The sequence below is a fragment of the Saccostrea cucullata genome, unplaced genomic scaffold (assembly GCF_032062105.1).
Source record: "Saccostrea cucullata isolate Sc308-1 unplaced genomic scaffold, CSIRO_AGI_Scuc_v1 ctg254, whole genome shotgun sequence".
Lineage (NCBI taxonomy): Eukaryota > Metazoa > Mollusca > Bivalvia > Ostreida > Ostreidae > Saccostrea > Saccostrea cuccullata.
In genome coordinates this window covers 170,429-188,214 of record NW_026924791.1, presented here as the reverse complement: position 1 = coordinate 188,214, position 17,786 = coordinate 170,429, and the positions used below count along the sequence as shown (strand labels likewise).

Sequence of the window (17,786 nt, the reverse complement as noted above, 5' to 3'; positions counted from 1 at the left end):
ATTAAATGAATGTTCAGTTGCAGAGAAAAGATCCCAAGTTAAATCCCTTCACCGGTACATTCTTACATCTCATATGAGTAAATAACAAACACTCGTAAGGGATCCAAGACATTAACATTCAATCAATCAAACAGTGCACATTCAAATTTAAGGATAAATAACACAAACAAACTTTTTTCAGAAATCAGCATTATTTCTCATAGATTTACATTTAAATTGACAACCTGAATAATGTTTACCAAGTAGAGTGGGAGAATTTTATAAGATTTTGTCATAAAGTTAAAAAATTGTGCAAAATTTTGTATGGAATTATATATAGAAGGCAAAATAAAATCTCAAATCTAAACATTATTTCTTTATATTTCATTTATTATTTATATCAATACAAATCAAAATCAGTCAAAAAATATATATCAACCCGCGCATCCATTTTTTGTTTGTGGTAAGTACCCTTAACTGGCTTAAGCTTAATATATACTATCAGAAATACTGTATATAATTTTTAATATTCGCAAGAATTTATCTTTGTATTAGTACCTGAGTGTGACAGCTCATGATATTATATTTAATTCTTTGGATTGTCGTGGATTATATACGAAAAGCATAGATTGCGAATAGCAGCGAGCAAAAAGAGACATTAAATTGGACTGAGAAGAAACTTAGAAATTCAGAAAGGCGTACAGTGCACAGATAACGCTTTTAACATAAACGATTTGTTCCTTAAATACTATTTATTTTATGTTGTAGAACCTGAGAATGTTTCCAATTCTTCTGACCAACGAGAACACAACGGAAGAAGCCATGTGCGCAGTGGTCTTTTGCGCAAAGCTAAAAGAAAAGCACTACGCATGTCCGTTTTTATTGTCATAGCGTTTTTCATTTGTTGGTTGCCATACTATGTAGTTTTCACCGGATTTGCATTTGGACACTGGACTACATTGAATCCGTCCGTCATGAGCGGGTTGACGTTTGTAGGACTTACGAATTCGATACTGAACCCCATAATCTACGGTGCATTCCAACTTTGCAAGGTGCCTAATAATCCAAGGTTAGTTTGGAGGACAATTGTTTCAAAACCCAGTTCAAACGATTTTATGTATATTCTTCCCATGGAAATGAAAAAGGGAAATAAGGCACAGTTTAGGATTGGGAATAGCTCCAATCAGTATTCCATTCACACAAGTTCAAGCTGAAGTTACATTGTCAAAGGTCAGTTTAAGATAAAAGAAAATTCACTCAAAGCTTGTGATTTTTTTGGAATGGCTTGCACAACACGCTTTCGACTAGCCTGATATGCTAGCTTGCTTTGCTTTTAGTGCACATGTTTGATTAATAATACATGCTATTAAAATGTGTGGGGGATGGGTGGGAGGAATAGTAACCACTATAAAAACTGTTTTCCAGAAATTCTAAATAACTTCAGTACCTGTCAAGCAATAGATATTGCTTTTTATTCACTTAAATGATTTTCAATGTACAGATTTTGTGTACATGGAAAAGGACTTGGTAAAGACATTTTTAGGTCAAGGTCAAAATTTGAGTCAGTTGTAAATGATAGTTATGAGATTATTGTGATGCAGTTACTTGAATATTAACCCATAATTTTACATTGAATTGAGAATTTTAGAGAAGAAGCTTCAATTTACATTTTTTGTACTTGAGCAAAAATCTTAAGGTAAAAAAAAGTGACTTCTCAAAAATGTTTGCTCTCCTCAAGAAACTTTGAAATTCAAAGCTAGACAATATCTTTTGAGCTACATGATCAAGTGGAACGGCATAGAACCGTACGTATATTCTAACTTAAAGGCTACTTGCTTTAAGGTCAAAGCCAAAATTATTCAAATAAGAGGTCCGGTATGGTTTTATCATTTACAAGTATGGGATTAATGCTTAGACTGACTGATTGTTATGTGGTCTTGTTGTAGGGGAACTGCTCCAATTAGTGGTATGTTTGCTTTCTTTTTGCTTCTTTTTGTTGTTTTTTAAACGACATATTTACATACATGTTGTTTTCGTATTTCCTTTTGTGCAAGTATTCAATATTGCATTTCAATATATGGGAAGCATACTCTGAATTTTCTTTGAAGATTCACATTTTTCTTCTTATCTTGTTGATAAATGTACTGATATTGGGTTTTGAAACAAAGCATGCCTGTGTCCTGCCAAAACAATTCTTGTGCTTAATTGAGAATGCTATAAGCTAAGATTCTGAAACCATATCAGATAGATGTAGTTCATGTTTATACATTAGAATTTTTTTTTTAGCAAGCAAAATAGACTTTGGGTTCTCACAAAAAAAGTCCTATGATATGCGCCAAAGGAAAATTTCATTAACTGAATTAATTTTGTCTTATACGAGGGTTAAAGGAACTTTTCCCTAGCATCATATTAAATCTTGTTCCAACAAAGGATTAATTGTACGTATCCGCAGAGCATAAACTATAAATCATGTCAACTATAATTCCCAGACATCGTTTCCTCAAGTAACGTGTTTCATCATGGAAGGCTAATCAGTATAGCGGTGTTTTTGAACGCATGAGGTCACACTTTGGAAATCCAGTGGGACCGGGCGCAAGACATGCTTAAAGAGATGAATCTGTAATACAGATCCGAGGTGGATACTGATTTGTCACACAAGGGTCTGTATAACTTAAGCAAAATTTCAGTCTTTACAAGATGATAGTAAAATATAGCAATAGGAGCATCGCAAAGTGGAGCATTTCCTCGCAAAGATCATTGCAATAAATCAAAACAGCATTATTTTAACATCGATCCCGATGCAAATTAAAACAAGAGACGTTTGTAAAACACTTATGCCCCCTCCCACAAACTGAAATTTGTTCCAAGTCAAAGGGGCATAACTATGACAAAAACGGTGCGATCATTACCAAAACACAACTTGACCTAGATATTCAGCTGATGAATCTGTACACCAAATTTCATTTCAGTATGCAAATTCTGCAAATAAAATGAACGGAAACTGCAAATGATAGGAATTTTTCGAAGTCCAAGGGGCATAACTCTGACAAAAATGGTGCGAAACTTGGCTTAAATATTCAGCTGATAAATCTGTATATTAAATTTCATTTCAATAACTGAACCTCTGCCAAGAAAATGAACGGAAACGGCAAATAATTGGAGTTTTTTTAAGTCCAAGGGGTATTACTCTGTCAAAAATGGTGCGATCGTACTCAAAACAGAATTTGACCTACACTGTAGATATCCATGTGATAAATCTGTATAGCGAAATTCATTTCAGTAAGTGCAACGGTTGTGAAGAAAATGAACGGAAACTAAATGGACCGACAGACAGACAGCAGCAAAGCAATAAGCTCTCCCTCCTTCGAAGGGGAGCATAAATATCTTCAATTAGAGCTTGGACGAGATATCGATAATATCGATTCTGTGTGAGGACGACACTCATATCGATATGTATGAAGAAATATCGCAAAATTTTCATTGTTTATTTAACATTTGGGGTTTAATATCTAAAATAGGTAAGCTAAATATACATATAAATATGAAATAAAAAATGATTAACACCACTTGAGTAAAATATTTTTGTTTTACAACATATAAACAACTATTTTGAATAAATTATACTTATTTGCAAAGAAATATTTTTTTTTTTATTTTAATGCAAAGAAAAAAAAAGATTTTATAATCAATTAAACATATCGTGATACATATCGTATCGTGGTTCGATAGAGAAAAAGTTGTATAGTCTCAGCCCTATCTTCAGTTACCGTTTTGTATAGTGCTAACGCACTCACCAACAAACGAACACACACGATTGCGTTACTTTATCACTCTAAGCCCATTGCGAAGAGATAATATGCTAACTACATGATATGTATATTTTGCATTCGATTGTCGAAAAACCACATTGAGACATATCGCTAAAACTGACACTTGACCTAAAACATATAACGGTGTGGAAGTTTAAGAACACCTGGGACATTGTATATTGTTGTTGATGTCTTGATTTATAATTCGGGAAATCCTTCTCAAAGAATATTTAGCTCACCTCGGTCAAAGTTTTACATGTAAGTGAGCAACTTCTTCTTTTACATCACTGATCCTACATACATAAAGACAAAGTTGATGGACAAGCTACAGTATATAATGAAGATTCAAATTTTATATTTTTATTAGTAAAATTAATATGCAAGCATTCTCATGTAGTGCATATTCGTTTATTTATATGCCCCGAGGATGGGATGGGACCAAAGTACATGTAAAGATCTTGTACATGTAGGGTACAAAACTTCTCTTCGGAAACTCCAAGTCCGTGAGATATCCAAGAATCACAATAAAGCATTTGTTAAAATCATTGCCCAGAAGCGTACGATGGTCTAAAATCGTTTTTTTTCTAGCGTTCGATTTTGAAAAAAAAATAGTTCGCTTGTAGACTATAGACTTTTAAAAATGCCTTAAATGTTTCTGCACACTTTCTATTGCTCTAGATTGTCTTAAGTCAACTTTGTGACATTAATTATCTGATGTTATGTAAACCATATAAATGTTTACCTATAACTTCATTTCCCGAAAAGATATATCAAAAATAATTTAAAATGTACATTATATGTTTGCCTTTTCCACACCAACCATGTAACCTGAACCACACATAAAGTTTACAGTATAAATCAAAAGAACTATGTAATAACAGTTCATGAACAATTTGTTTGATGCTAAGAAGTGATGACCCTTAAATAATATTTTAGGGTCATCACTTCTTGACAACAAACAAAAATCATGTTTTTAAAAAATGTATGCTTTAATTCAAATGCCAACATCTAGGCTTATGGGCATGATCGAAATGTAGGAAGTGTTCTTAACTTTATTCGGTAAAATCATGAAATATTATTATTTCCCTCGAAGACGTGCCAGAGAAGTTTAGAATGTATGTAGGGTTTCAAAGACGTGCGACACAGCAGTAAAATATATACAACTTGAGATTGTTCTAGTATTTAAAAACTGTCAGCGTTAAAAACAATTTTATTTTTTTATGAAAAAGTGGTAATAATTTAGTAATGTCTATTGGCAACTTTTATATTAATTTTGAGTAAATTTAGCACTAATGATCTTTACATCACATTGATTCATTGATTTTATTTCAAATATTAATTAGTTCTCACTCTAGTAAAAATTACTAACATATTTGTTTATGCTGTAGTCACTTGTAGTTTTAGTTTGCATGGTCACCATAGGATGCTTACTCCTTTATTCCATCTGATCCTACGTACGGTGTTTTCAGGAGGTTGTCGACCCTGTTTTTCTTTTAGTTTTGTAGTACCGGTATTTTGTGTGGTTTTGAGCTTGATCTTCAAAGTTTTGTGTTCAAAGTAATATTATGCTTTAAATACATTATAATATCAACTTTCACCAAAAATTAAAAAAATCACAAAAAATAAAATAACAAAGACAAATGTGTTTTGAATAGTAATTGTTGGTAAGTATATGAAATATGTGAAGATGGCAGCACAAATTTAGAAATAACTTTATATATGGAAGGCAATAAATATTATGATAATTTATTTAAAGGCAATTTGTATAGGAAGGAGGTAAAACCGATATAAATCTTGAGTCAAATAATTTTTCTGCGGAGATTTCTTTCAAGCTTTAAGAAAAATATAACTACGTGTATTTATTTACAAGTAAAGCGTATTATCTTTTCTTTTGAAGGTCCTGGAAAAAAGAAAACGTACCAGGTATTATCAGTAGAGCCCCCTGTTTACGGCGGCACCCAAAAGACATGTATCACCGCCGTCTGAGTAACAGGTCAACCAAGAGGACCTCCCTGCGGTCCAGATGACGCTCGGTCGTACGGCGTCGGCCCCAACGAAACATTGGTCCGCGGCTCACGGCACTCCCATGTCTTGCTCTGTCGAAGAAGTTGACTCGACCTAAGACATGAGTTGAACATTTCAAATATTATATCTTAGACTACTGTTGCCAGAGGTGAAGGATTTAACATGTCCGTACAACATTTGACTTCTGTTTTTTCTACCCTATCCTTGGAAACTTGTTTTAGAATTGTGATTTTACCTGATTATTTAATTAAAAAAATATTTCACATTGATTTGCTTTGGATTAGTTCTGAAAGGATACATTTTAATTACAGCCGGATCCTTTAGTATAATATCCAGTCAGACAATCTCCTCAATTAGTTTGTATTAAAAAGATTGTTCGGAAATTATTGAGACATTCGTATGTTTTTCTTTCCTGTATATAAAACATAAGTTTGACAAACATTTAGAATAAATATAAGCCCATCCCGTTCCTTTTGTCTCCAAAATAGACAGTATTTAGTAAATCATTTTTTTAAGTGACTGTGGGCCCCTACCTGTGGACCCCAAACTAGTCGGACCCCCCTTTTTTAGGATTTCTGGTTCCGCCACTGGTTTCACATGCGGTCATTTCCGGCTGCATTGCGTTAAAATGATGTAGCGATGATGCTCAAGGTCGATAGACATATGTATATTTATAATGTCACTGCAACTTATCTAATTACTAGTATCCGAAAACAAAGAAATTTTTCGCATTTGTTTTATTCTATCTTTAATAAATGTTAACGAATTTTCATGAATTCGTCTCTGTCCTTTATGAAGTAAAAGAGAATGTCTCAATAATTTCATTTCATAAGTAATTAATAATTTTGGAAAATTGAAATGCTAAATTTGCTTATGATTTGTTGTACATGTATAATTTATGCTTAATATATAACCAGAGGTCTCTGTCGAGACTGTAGCTCAACTGGTTTGTACTTATAACAAAGGATGAGAAAAGAAGCCATTGCCATCAGACCAAAACTGTAGGAGGAGTAGCGTTTTAAAGGAATTTCAAAGACATTTCTATTTTTAGTAACATGGCAACACCGTTCATCGAAATCAAAAACCGATGCACTATTTTATGTATCTTAGTGTAGTCTACTTGTGTGCCAAGTTGAAATCAGACCAAAATTGTAGGAGGAGTAGCGTTTTGAAGGAATTTCACAGAAAATTCTATTTTCAGTAACAATGGCAAACACCAAAATCCAAAACCGATGCACTATTTTATGTATCTTAGTGTAGTCTACTTGTGTGCCAAGTTACATTGAAATCAGATCAAAACTGAAGGAGAAGTAGATTTTAAAGGAATTTCACAGGAAATTCTATTTTTAGTAACCATGGCAACACCGTTCAACGAAATCAAAAACTGATGCACTATTCAACGTAACTTAGTGTAGTCTATTTGTGTGCCAAATTATATATTTTTAGAAGGAGTAGCGTTTTGAAAGAATTTCACAGAAAATTCTATTTTTAGTAACAATGGCAACACCGTTCATCGAAATCCAAAACCGATGCACTATTTTATGTATCTTAGTGTAGTCTACTTGTGTGCCAATTTATATTGAAATCAGATAAAAACTGTAGAAAGAGTAGCGTTTTGAAGGAATTTCACAGAACATTCTATTTTTAGTAACAATGGCAACACCGTTCATCGAAATCCAAAACCAATGCACTATTTTATGTATCTTAGTGTAGTCTACTTGAGTGCCAAGTTGAAATCAGACCAAAATTGTAGGAGGAGTAGCGTTTTGAAGGAATTTCAGAGAAAATTCTATTTTCAGAAACAATGGCAACACCGTTCATCGAAATCCAAAACCAATGCACTATTTTATGTATCTTAGTGTAGTCTACTTGTGTGCCAAGTTATATTGAAATCAGATCAAAACTGAAGGAGGTGTAGCATTTTAAAGGAATTTCACAGAAAATTCTATTTTTAGTAACAATGGAAACACCGTTCATCGAAATCCAAAACCGATGCTCTATTTTATGTATCTTAGTGTAGTCTACTTGTGTGCCAAGTTACATTGAAATCAGATCAAAACTGAAGGAGAAGTAGATTTTAAAAGAATTTCACATGAAATTCTACTTTTAGTAACCATGGCAACACCTTCCTCGAAATCCAAAACCGATGGACTATTTTATGTATCTTAGTGTAGTCTACTTGTGTGCTGAGTTATAAATGAAATCAGATCAAAACTGCAGGAGGCGTAGCATTTTGAAAAAAATTGTTTACAGACAGACAGACGGACGATGGACACCTTACTATCGCATACGCTCTTCTGGTCTCTGACCAGTAGAGCTAAAAACATCTGTTATAAATGTGGATTCACACGCCGGGCATTGTTATGTCATACCCACTATGACGTCACAATTAAAAAGAGGAGTCGATGTATCTGTTTTTAGAAAATCCGGGTCAATCTGAGTTTTCAAGTTTATATTTAGAAAGTCCAGAGGTATATCCGCATTTAAATTCTTTGACATGTGAAGCCATTCGAACCAGTGACAAATCTCGATACAATGTATGAAAATATCAATTGCAAACATACATGTAGTATGATTAGAAAGAAACTGTAGGAGATTCAAATTGGCGTTTTAATGGATTTGACAGAATAACCATGGTTTAATCATTGACTAAATAAATAGAAATAAATAAAATCGTTAATATTCCATCGAAGGGCTTTTGCACCACCATGGCACCTGATCCCACCTCTGATGTTTTAAAGGTCCGTGTATGCGCTGATTTGTCTTATTTAATGGACCTTTGAGCTCGAATACTATATATTTCACTTAATAAGCCTAGTAGGAAAATGCGCAAACAGCTCTCCTGGTCTTATTTTGCCTCAGATTTCATTATACATGTATATGGAGATAACGAACAGTATTCAGGCTTTAAAGTCCTTTGCAATAATACAAATCGGGAACAGAGAAAATACATGCACGAAGCTCTTAAACAACAGAGGTTGGGACATGCAAGAACCTCTTTTTAACGGATTTCACCCGCCAGAAAACGTCAGAACCGATACAAACAAAAGAATCGATGTCTGGATTGGTATATATTTTTTGTCCTAATTTCATTGCAAATGATGCAAATAATAAATTTCTAGAAAATAAAGAAATTGTAAACTTCTGTGATGTTCAAAAGTATGCCCTTCCGAAACCATCCTTATTAATCTATACAAATATTTTTCACTTCAAATTCCATTTTTGTGCAAATTTGTTTAAAAAAAAAAATAAAAACTACGCGTTATTCATTTTACACATTTAAACATGACCTAACTTGTTATTTTCAATTTTTTGACAAAAGTTTGTTTGTATCATCTGTCCTTAAACAACAGAGGTTGGGACAGGTGCCAGGATAGTCCGAAATATCTGACGTTTTATTGGCTCTTTTACGATTGTAGTATTTCACGCGCCAAGAAAACGTCAGAACCGGCGCCATTTTTATAAAACAAGAATGCCATGGAAGAAAAAAAAATCCCAAATGGGAAATTTGCATTCTCCAAATGGAAATGATTTTCGACACTTGCGAACCGAGTCAAATGCCGACCTTGCAACTTATTAATAGCACAATGCTATGCATCTACATTCTGTATTTTCTCACAAAGTCATTGTATCGACCATAGAGCTTACAAAATAACAAATTTAAACGAAATGTTAATCTTTTCATCAACTTGTTTTAGTAATTGTTTATACGTAAAACATGCTTTTGTATTGAATCAGTTGGGAGATATACTAGTAAACCCATTATAGGCATATAGGCGATAACGGTATACTGCTACACAAGTAAAGGAAGTTGGCGAAAGAAAAGTTAAAATTATTGCGTTTTTCATAGAGTTATTCTTTCTTAAAGTAATATGAGCTGTATTTTTGAGAATTTTATTTTGCTCTTAAAATGTGCTATTCTGATAAATCTGTACGTAATTTAATTCTTTTTTAAAAGCATCAAATTGTTTTAGAAGAAAAATTTCTGTACAACGGAATGTACAGTATTAATTAAGGAATCACTGTCTAGTTAGGAGAGTATGCCAGGGACATCAACAATAGTGGGAAACATGGGATAATTTTAGCATAACGGGCTTCATTGTGAAATAAAGTGGTAGATTTAGACTTTAAAAATGTAGATATAGACTTAAATTACACGAGGACTTCTATGCCAATTTCAATAGTCCTCGCCCAATGACAAACACCTAGGCAGCCGCACGAGATTTACGTGCACATTTTGCCTCCTTAGCGTCAGACACAGAGACAGATGCGCACGAGATTTGGATGCATTTTAGGCATCCTTAGCTCCTGACCTACCGACCTGCCTAATTTACATTCCGGCAGAATTATCAAGTAATAAACTCCGACAACTTTCAAAGAGTTATCGCAGAGAAAAAAATTAGAAATGGAAATATTAAGAAATCAATATTGTACAGGACGGCATGATGAAATTTTGCTTCAATCAAAGCTTTTAAATAGTTCTTCCGTCACAAATATTCAGAACAGACATAAATTTACAAACATTTTCTTTTATCATTGAAATAGTTAATTACAATTTTGCCGTCGAAATTTCCGACATCAAAGTTTCAGCTCATAGTGCTTTAAACATGATTTGTGGTTAGTTGGCTGTCTTTGTTTGTTTTTTTTTATTGGTCAAAATTGAAGCTACAGTATTGATCTTTGCATGATATACAGTGAAATGTAATGAACGGTGTCACTTTATATTTCTTTACAAATCAGGAAAGTAGAACTCTATTTATATTACGCAATAAGTGTCAGAGGATTTCTTTCTTATAACTTGATGCTTTGTTTATTTATTCCTTGACGCCAGGAAAGCTATATACTGAAGGAAGACTCTTCTTGGATTTTTCTCAGATTTATTCCGTTTTTAACGCTGAATAAAGGATGACAAACGCACAATACAGATAAAGGGGAAGATAACAGCTCCCCTTGGAAGGACACAGAGTTTTACCCGCAGGGAAAAAAAGTGAAACTCGAAGCATGATATTATTCGTCGATACAGTTCCGACAAAACACTGTGCCAGACAAGCTGGTACCATTTGGATCTCATGTATGAATTGATAACTTAGGAAAGCTGCGCTAAGCCCAAGGATGTCCTTCATTTACATCTTCCGATTTTATTGGCTTTGTTTAGAACTCCTGTCCGATTTTGACGATTAATAAATCAGGTTTTTTGCATTTTTTTAATATCTCTTTTGGTGTAATTAAAGTAACAAGCAGAGACTAGATGACATTAAATTAAACGATAGTCAATATTTATGGCACTAAAAAACATTCATCTCAATTTTCTTGCCCCAGAGAACGCAATTGTTATTACTGTTTTTGATGTTTCCCTATTGCATGAAAAAATCCATTCAAGCAATACAAATCTGCTTCTGATTTATAATGCTTGAATGGACTTTTGAGTTTGTTTCTGTTCATTATCTCTATATGTTTTATTAACTTCCTTGTATTGAACACTAAAATTTTTGTATAATTCTTTTGTTCAAGTGACGTATAAATAATATCATGGCTATTGATTGATATAGCCTTATAGGGGAATGTTTAAAAAAAGTAAGTTTTTTTTTTCATAGTAAGCAAAAATCCAAGGAAGATATTTAGTGGTGTACTTGAGACTTGAAATGTATAAAGCAATATACTAGCTCAATATTTGTAGTCGCAAGCCAAATCTTGAAAACTGCTTTAACAGAAAAATTGAAGCACAGAAAGATGAAATGACAGTAAAGGTACATATATAACTAAAAGCAGTACCATGCATTCGAAAATTTTTCACTCATAAAGTGACGTCAAAATAATACTACATCAATGTAATAACATGTAAAATTAGATCTTCCATCTGCTCCCCGATTTTTAATTTGTCTCGAGGAAGCTTTCTAGCGACATATTAAACAAAAAAAAATAGGGAAGCGGATGGAAGATCTAATTTTAATAAGACTGAGTAAATAAAATATTTAAAGCCTGAAGGGAATTTGTATATTAATTTACTATTTCGGTTAAATATAAACCAAGTCTACTGACAAGTTAATTGTTCTTACAGGGAATTAAAGAATTCGAAAATTCTTTGATTGTTATTCCGACAGATTTAAAATTATTTAGACCGACTTATTTCATACCTTATTTGACTACAGCCTACCTTGTATACTTAATCAATACTTTCGGCTCACGGTGGATGTTCCTGGTCGTCGGAGGGGGATGATCTCCTCCTAGACATTTAATCCAACCTACCGAGTTTCATGGTTTACATACCTTACTCGCTATTTTTATTAAGGATAAAGAGATTAATCACTGTTCGTTATCTTATTTAACTTTCTTTAAAGACATGACTATTTTTCTCCATATAAAACCTTTAAACAAAAATGTCTTTGAGAAATAAGAATCAAGAGTTTTCAAGCTCAGAAGTCCATAAAACAACACAAAATAGGAACAGAGCTAACAAAAACCTCCAAAACGTCAGAAGTGGAATCAGGTGCCATGGAGGAGTTAGCATCCCCTGCCGACTGGTCACACCCGCCTTATGCTCCTTGTCATGTATTTGTTACAACAAACTGAATATTTCCAACTTTTGTTGCACAAAGAGAAAAGATTTCAAACGTACAAGAACCTTCCATGTATGGTTAACTACATGTTTTTATTTTTAATTCAGGACATTGAACATTACTGTTACAGTGTAGGTGACCGAATCTTTTATTCCTAAGGATAATTCAAATCGAATCAAAACACATTCTTCATATATTTAACAATCATAAAGAAATATCTATGGTAATGGTTGAAACGTAAAACAAATTACCTTTCATTTTCAGACCATGCTATTTGCTAATCTTTAATTTTTTTGCCGACTTAGTTTTTATCCAGTGAGAATCCTAAATTACTTTCCCTCTCATTAAATGAGTATTGTATGTTATGGAAATGTTCATCCATGGTCTTGAATAGCTTTAAGGTTAATAATGGAGAAAAATGACGACAGAAACAGTTAATTTAATATAATTTTCTTTAAGATTGCACTGAAAGAGAGTTTCTCCGAATTCCCAATTACTAAACGAACCAGTTCATGATAATAGGTCAGCGATCTCGCATCCCCTGTCACGTCGAATTACTTATTTAATAAAATACCTACATATAATTACTTATTTTCGTTGACAAGACGCTCACATTAGTATGGGCCAATTAAACACCAATTTCTAATGAAATTAAAAAAATGAAAGTGAAACAGAATAGAACAAGATGTGTTTGTGAAACACTTAGCGCCCGATGGCTACAAAGTTCGAAAAAAGCTATTTTTAGCATAAAGGTCACAGTAAAGATCACAAGGTCATTGACCTTAGAGTCATTTGAAAGAACTTGATTAGTGGAGTATGCATACCAAATATGAAATCTCTTTCTCTCATGGTTCAAAAGTTATGGTGAGGGTTCCAAAAAGATATTTTTAGCATATAGGTCAAGGTCACAAGGTCATTGACCTTGGTGTCATTTGAAAGAACTTGATTGGTAAAGTATGCATACTAAACATGAAGTCTCTATCTTTCATGGTTCAAAAGTTATGACAAGGGTTAAAGTTTGCAGACAAACAAACAGACAGGACAAAAACAATATACACCCCGGATCTATCGATGCAGGCGCATAATAATAAAAACAAGATGTGTTTGTGAAACACTATGCGCCCGGCAGCAACAAAGTTCGAAAAAAGCTATTTTTAGCATATAGGTCACAGGCAAGGTCCCAAGGTCATTGACCTTGGTGTCATTTCAAAGAACTTGATTAGTAAAATATGCATACTAAATATGAAGTCTCTATCTTTTATGGTTCAAAAGTTATGGCGAAGGTTAAATTTTACAGAAACTATTTTTAGCATATAGGCCACAGTCAAGGTCACAAGGTCATTGACCTTGGTGTCATTTGAAAGAGCTTAATTAGTGGAGTATGCATATCAAATATTAAGTCTCTATCTTTCATGGTTCAAAAGTTATGGCGAAGGTTAAAGTTTGGGGACAAACAAACAAACAGACAGACAGACAGACGGACAGGACAAAAACAATATACAGACAGACAGACAGACAGACAGACAGGACAAAAACAATATACGCCTCGGATCTATCGATCCGGGCGCATAAAAATTGTATGTTGAATGATTAGTTTTCCCATTACAATTACATGCTAGTTAAGACGACATTTTTAACACAATGAAAATTCATTGTCTATCAAAACGATTTGTCGAAAATTAACCTGAAGACGAAAATAAAGGACGTAAACGATACATAAAAGGACGCTTGAGTGATTCAAATGGCTAAAATAAACAGCTTCCATATAGATGCAGTAAATTCTCTGGAGCTAGGAAGGGTCAACCCATGTACCTATTGACGGTTATTGTCATTTTTCGAAGAATACTTCTTAATTAATGATTAATATCCTGTTGCATTCGAGTCTTTTATTACAATAGCTACAATTTAGCTGACTTTTCTGTTGCTTTGTTGTCAGAATTGCTGATTTTGGATGATGCTGCAAGACAGTGATTAATGGTACTCTGGAATCTCCCTTGTTCCTGAGGGAACCAATATCTTTGATTTAGTGGGGTCACTCTAACCCACGAATTTACATCCCTACGAACGTTTTGTAAATATATCCATTCATTGATGTTAACTCTTAACTAAAGGATTAATATTTTAGTATCCTCTTTTGACAGAATTCTTTACAATTTTCCTGATTGGTCGCAAGCATTTAAGCTGAAATTCAACGATACCCACTGAACAACATTTAAACGCCACGGTGACTCGTTATAACTGTCAACAATATCTTATTGAAAAGGAAAACCAAAGTGTTATTGCAGTCATAACAAGCCAAAACGAAGATACTTGCAAGGTTTAAGATATGATCTACGTCTATTAATACTAGCTACGACTCCAAAACATTCCAGGCAAGCTTTCAATAACATAATGCAAATTTATACAAAAAATTAAGCAGTCACTGTGGTTGGAGTGTTTGCTTTAGAGTCACAAAGTAAGGAGCTGATCTTTTCGTCGCGGTTTCGATTCCAACTGCATGTATTGCATTGATCAATCACTTTTTGTGATCTTCACTTTTTCATTTTTATAAGAATATACTTAATGTGTACATTTATTGACACATTTTACTGAATTTATATTTTCAATTGCTTGTTATGTTCCTAAAAAAGACCATTCGTTTGCAATTTAATTTAAAAGATAATTACAAATGTCATTTGTTTTGCAAGATTTCATTAACGTTACGTATTGTTTAGCCTACATAAAACCCAGAAAGTAACTAGTAATACATTCACTTAGTTCTCCATATGCTGATATGACGAAATGTAACAATGATAAAAACGGTTTTATGTATGCAAAAGCCGGAGGAAATTGAAGATGGATTTTATAACTCAGAGGTTTATGTAACGATGCATTGATCTTTCACTGATGCACCCCCTTTAAGGCAATCATAAAAATATTGTTTTTTTTTCACGAAATGAATTACACAAATCCATCATATTGAGACAGGTTATGCTGATAACCATCTTGCATATCCTTATAATCTTCAACCTGCTCTCGTCTTTTTTTTTCATACCACCCGTTTTCCCATTCATCCCAAAAAAAACCAATGTTAATTTACATAAGATAAATGACTTTTTAGGTCACCTGAGTAAACTCAGGTGACCTATTGCTATCTGTTTTCGTCCGTCGTCGTGCGTCGTCCGTCGTCCATCGTGTGTTAACATTTGAACATTTTCAGCTTCTTCTCTGCAACCACTGAACCAATTTCAACCAAATTTGGCACAAAGCATCTATGGGTGAAGGGGAACAAAAATTGTGAATTTCATGATCCCTGCCCCCCTGGGGCCTGAGGGGTGGGGCCAAAACCACTAAAATTAATGCAATCTTTAAAGATCTTCTTCTTTACTCCTGGACATCAAGCAGTCAAACTGTTTGCATCATTGTAATCAGCAATGAGTCTTCTACCAAAATTGTGAAATTCATGACCCTGGGGTCAGGGGTTCTAGTGCTAGGGCGGGGCTAAATAAGTAGGTAGTGAAAATGCATTATTTCTTTGAAAATCTTCTTCTCTGCTCCTGGGTATTAAATAAACCAACTAAGTACATAGTTATGATGAGCAAGAGTGCCTCTACCAAAATTGTGAATTTTATGGCCCCAGGGTCAGGGGTTCTGGTGTTAGGGCGGGGCTCTATTGGTTATATAGTGAAAAAAACATGAATTATTTGAAAATCTTCTTCTCTGCTCCTGTGTATTAAATAAACTAACTAAGTACATAGTTATGATGAGCAAGAGTGCCTCTACCAAAATTTTGAATTTTATGGCCCCAGGGTCAGGGGTTCTTGTTTTAGGGTGGGGCTCTAATTATTATATAGTGAAATGCATGAATTCTTTGAACATCTTATCCTTTGCTCCTGGCTAATATGCTAATGATCTAATTACATGTACATATTTAAGGCCAGGATTTATTTTATTTTCAGTTTTACAAACCCTCCGCTCAAGGTTTTGAATTTTCAGAAAAAATTAAACAATTTTTTTCTTTCCGATGTCAAATTTGAGTCGGGATCGAGATTTCAAATTTACGAACTCGCACTTCCGGTTGTAAGATGAAACGGCGGGTAAATAAAGCTGAGAAGATAGCTTGGTTTAGTGTAAAATTCATCGATACGAGTGCCATTTAAAACGTTTCACCCGTTCAAAGGACAAATAAAATGCTGACGACTTTGTTGCACAATGACATGCTGGTGAGATAATTATGTATTCGTTTCAAAAGTATCTGTCTGTAAATTATTTTCCTCCCCCAGGTTTTAAACTGTCGGTGGTAGCTATTGCATATTGCCAGCGACATTGTTTAGGTCTCTGTTATAGCTTACAGTCTAAGCATCATTCTTCAGAAAAGGGTTGCTTATGCATCAGATATAATGAATAAAACTGTGGGAGAAGTTAAGTCCATTTGAGGAAGAAATAAACAATAACCTGAAGAAATAAAAAAAAATCAACTATTAAAAGGCAAGAATATACAAATATATATAGGCATGTAGTATCATTTGTATCAGCCAGAAAAATTATTTTACACTTAATTGAAAAAATGTTCACCCTAATCCCCAATACTCCCTGTCTGTTTTATGATAGGAATTATAATTTTAGGCATCAAGTAAATTTTAGAACAATGTCTACACATTCACCTAACACATATTAAAAAAATGAAGATATATCGAAAGACTTTTAAAGAACTGATTTTTTAAAATATATTTTGACCAACATCACAAAATTAATATAACTGGCCTAAACTGGCAAATGATGAAATAAGCAATTAGATGTTGTACTTTCCTATTTGTAAGCATTATGTGTCCAGTGGTAAGGAACCTATTAGAATAGCATAAAAAAAGAATGTGCAAATGTTAATAATTGATTTATCAAAATTTTTTTTAGTTCCTTCTCCTACGGGACTTTTTTATTCTCATGTTCATAACTAAACCTAAACAGAAAAAAAATGCTGGCCTTATAATGAAGAAAGGGGCCTCTTTCAAAATAGATAATTTCAGGGCCGCTGGGTCAGTGGTACCAGGGGGGTACTTTGACTAAAAATAAATTAATGCTTTGAAATCTGCCCTTTGATAAGCAATGGTGCCTCTTTCAAAATTTGTGAATTTCATGGCTTTTGGATTAAAACATGAACCAAATACAATCGCTGGAAAGTTGTTACATGATACTCAGGTGACCTATAAGGCCCGTGGGCCTCTTGTTTAGTATTTCATATACCATATTTCATATATATTTAAATTTTTCAGATTATAAGTGGCTTGGAATCATCAAACATTGTCACTTGATTCATCTTGGTTCTTTGGAGATTGTCAAGCAAAAAAATAGGTCATTTTGACCTTATTTTAATATTTCATGGCTCTATTTTAATATTTCTGCCAACAAAATGCTTTAGTTCAAATCATCAAACTATGGC

General features: G+C 33.6%; 1 protein-coding gene across 3 annotated transcripts in view; it reads left to right on the top strand.

Annotated features, from left to right (window-relative positions):
- LOC134267301 (gonadotropin-releasing hormone receptor-like) overlaps positions 1-6,019 on the top strand; it is a 38,472-nt gene extending 32,453 nt beyond the window's left edge. The window contains exons 3-4 of one of the 3 annotated variants that reach the window (XM_062749528.1): positions 748-1,031; positions 5,686-6,019. In XM_062749528.1, coding sequence (XP_062605512.1) covers positions 748-1,031; positions 5,686-5,724 — 323 coding nt within the window. In that variant the 3' untranslated portion in view covers positions 5,725-6,019. Of the gene's footprint in view, positions 1-747; positions 1,210-5,685 lie in introns of all 3 variants that reach the window. The other 2 variants (XM_062749527.1, XM_062749526.1) reach the window with 2 other exon arrangements.
- The last annotated feature ends 11,767 nt before the right edge of the window (positions 6,020-17,786 follow it).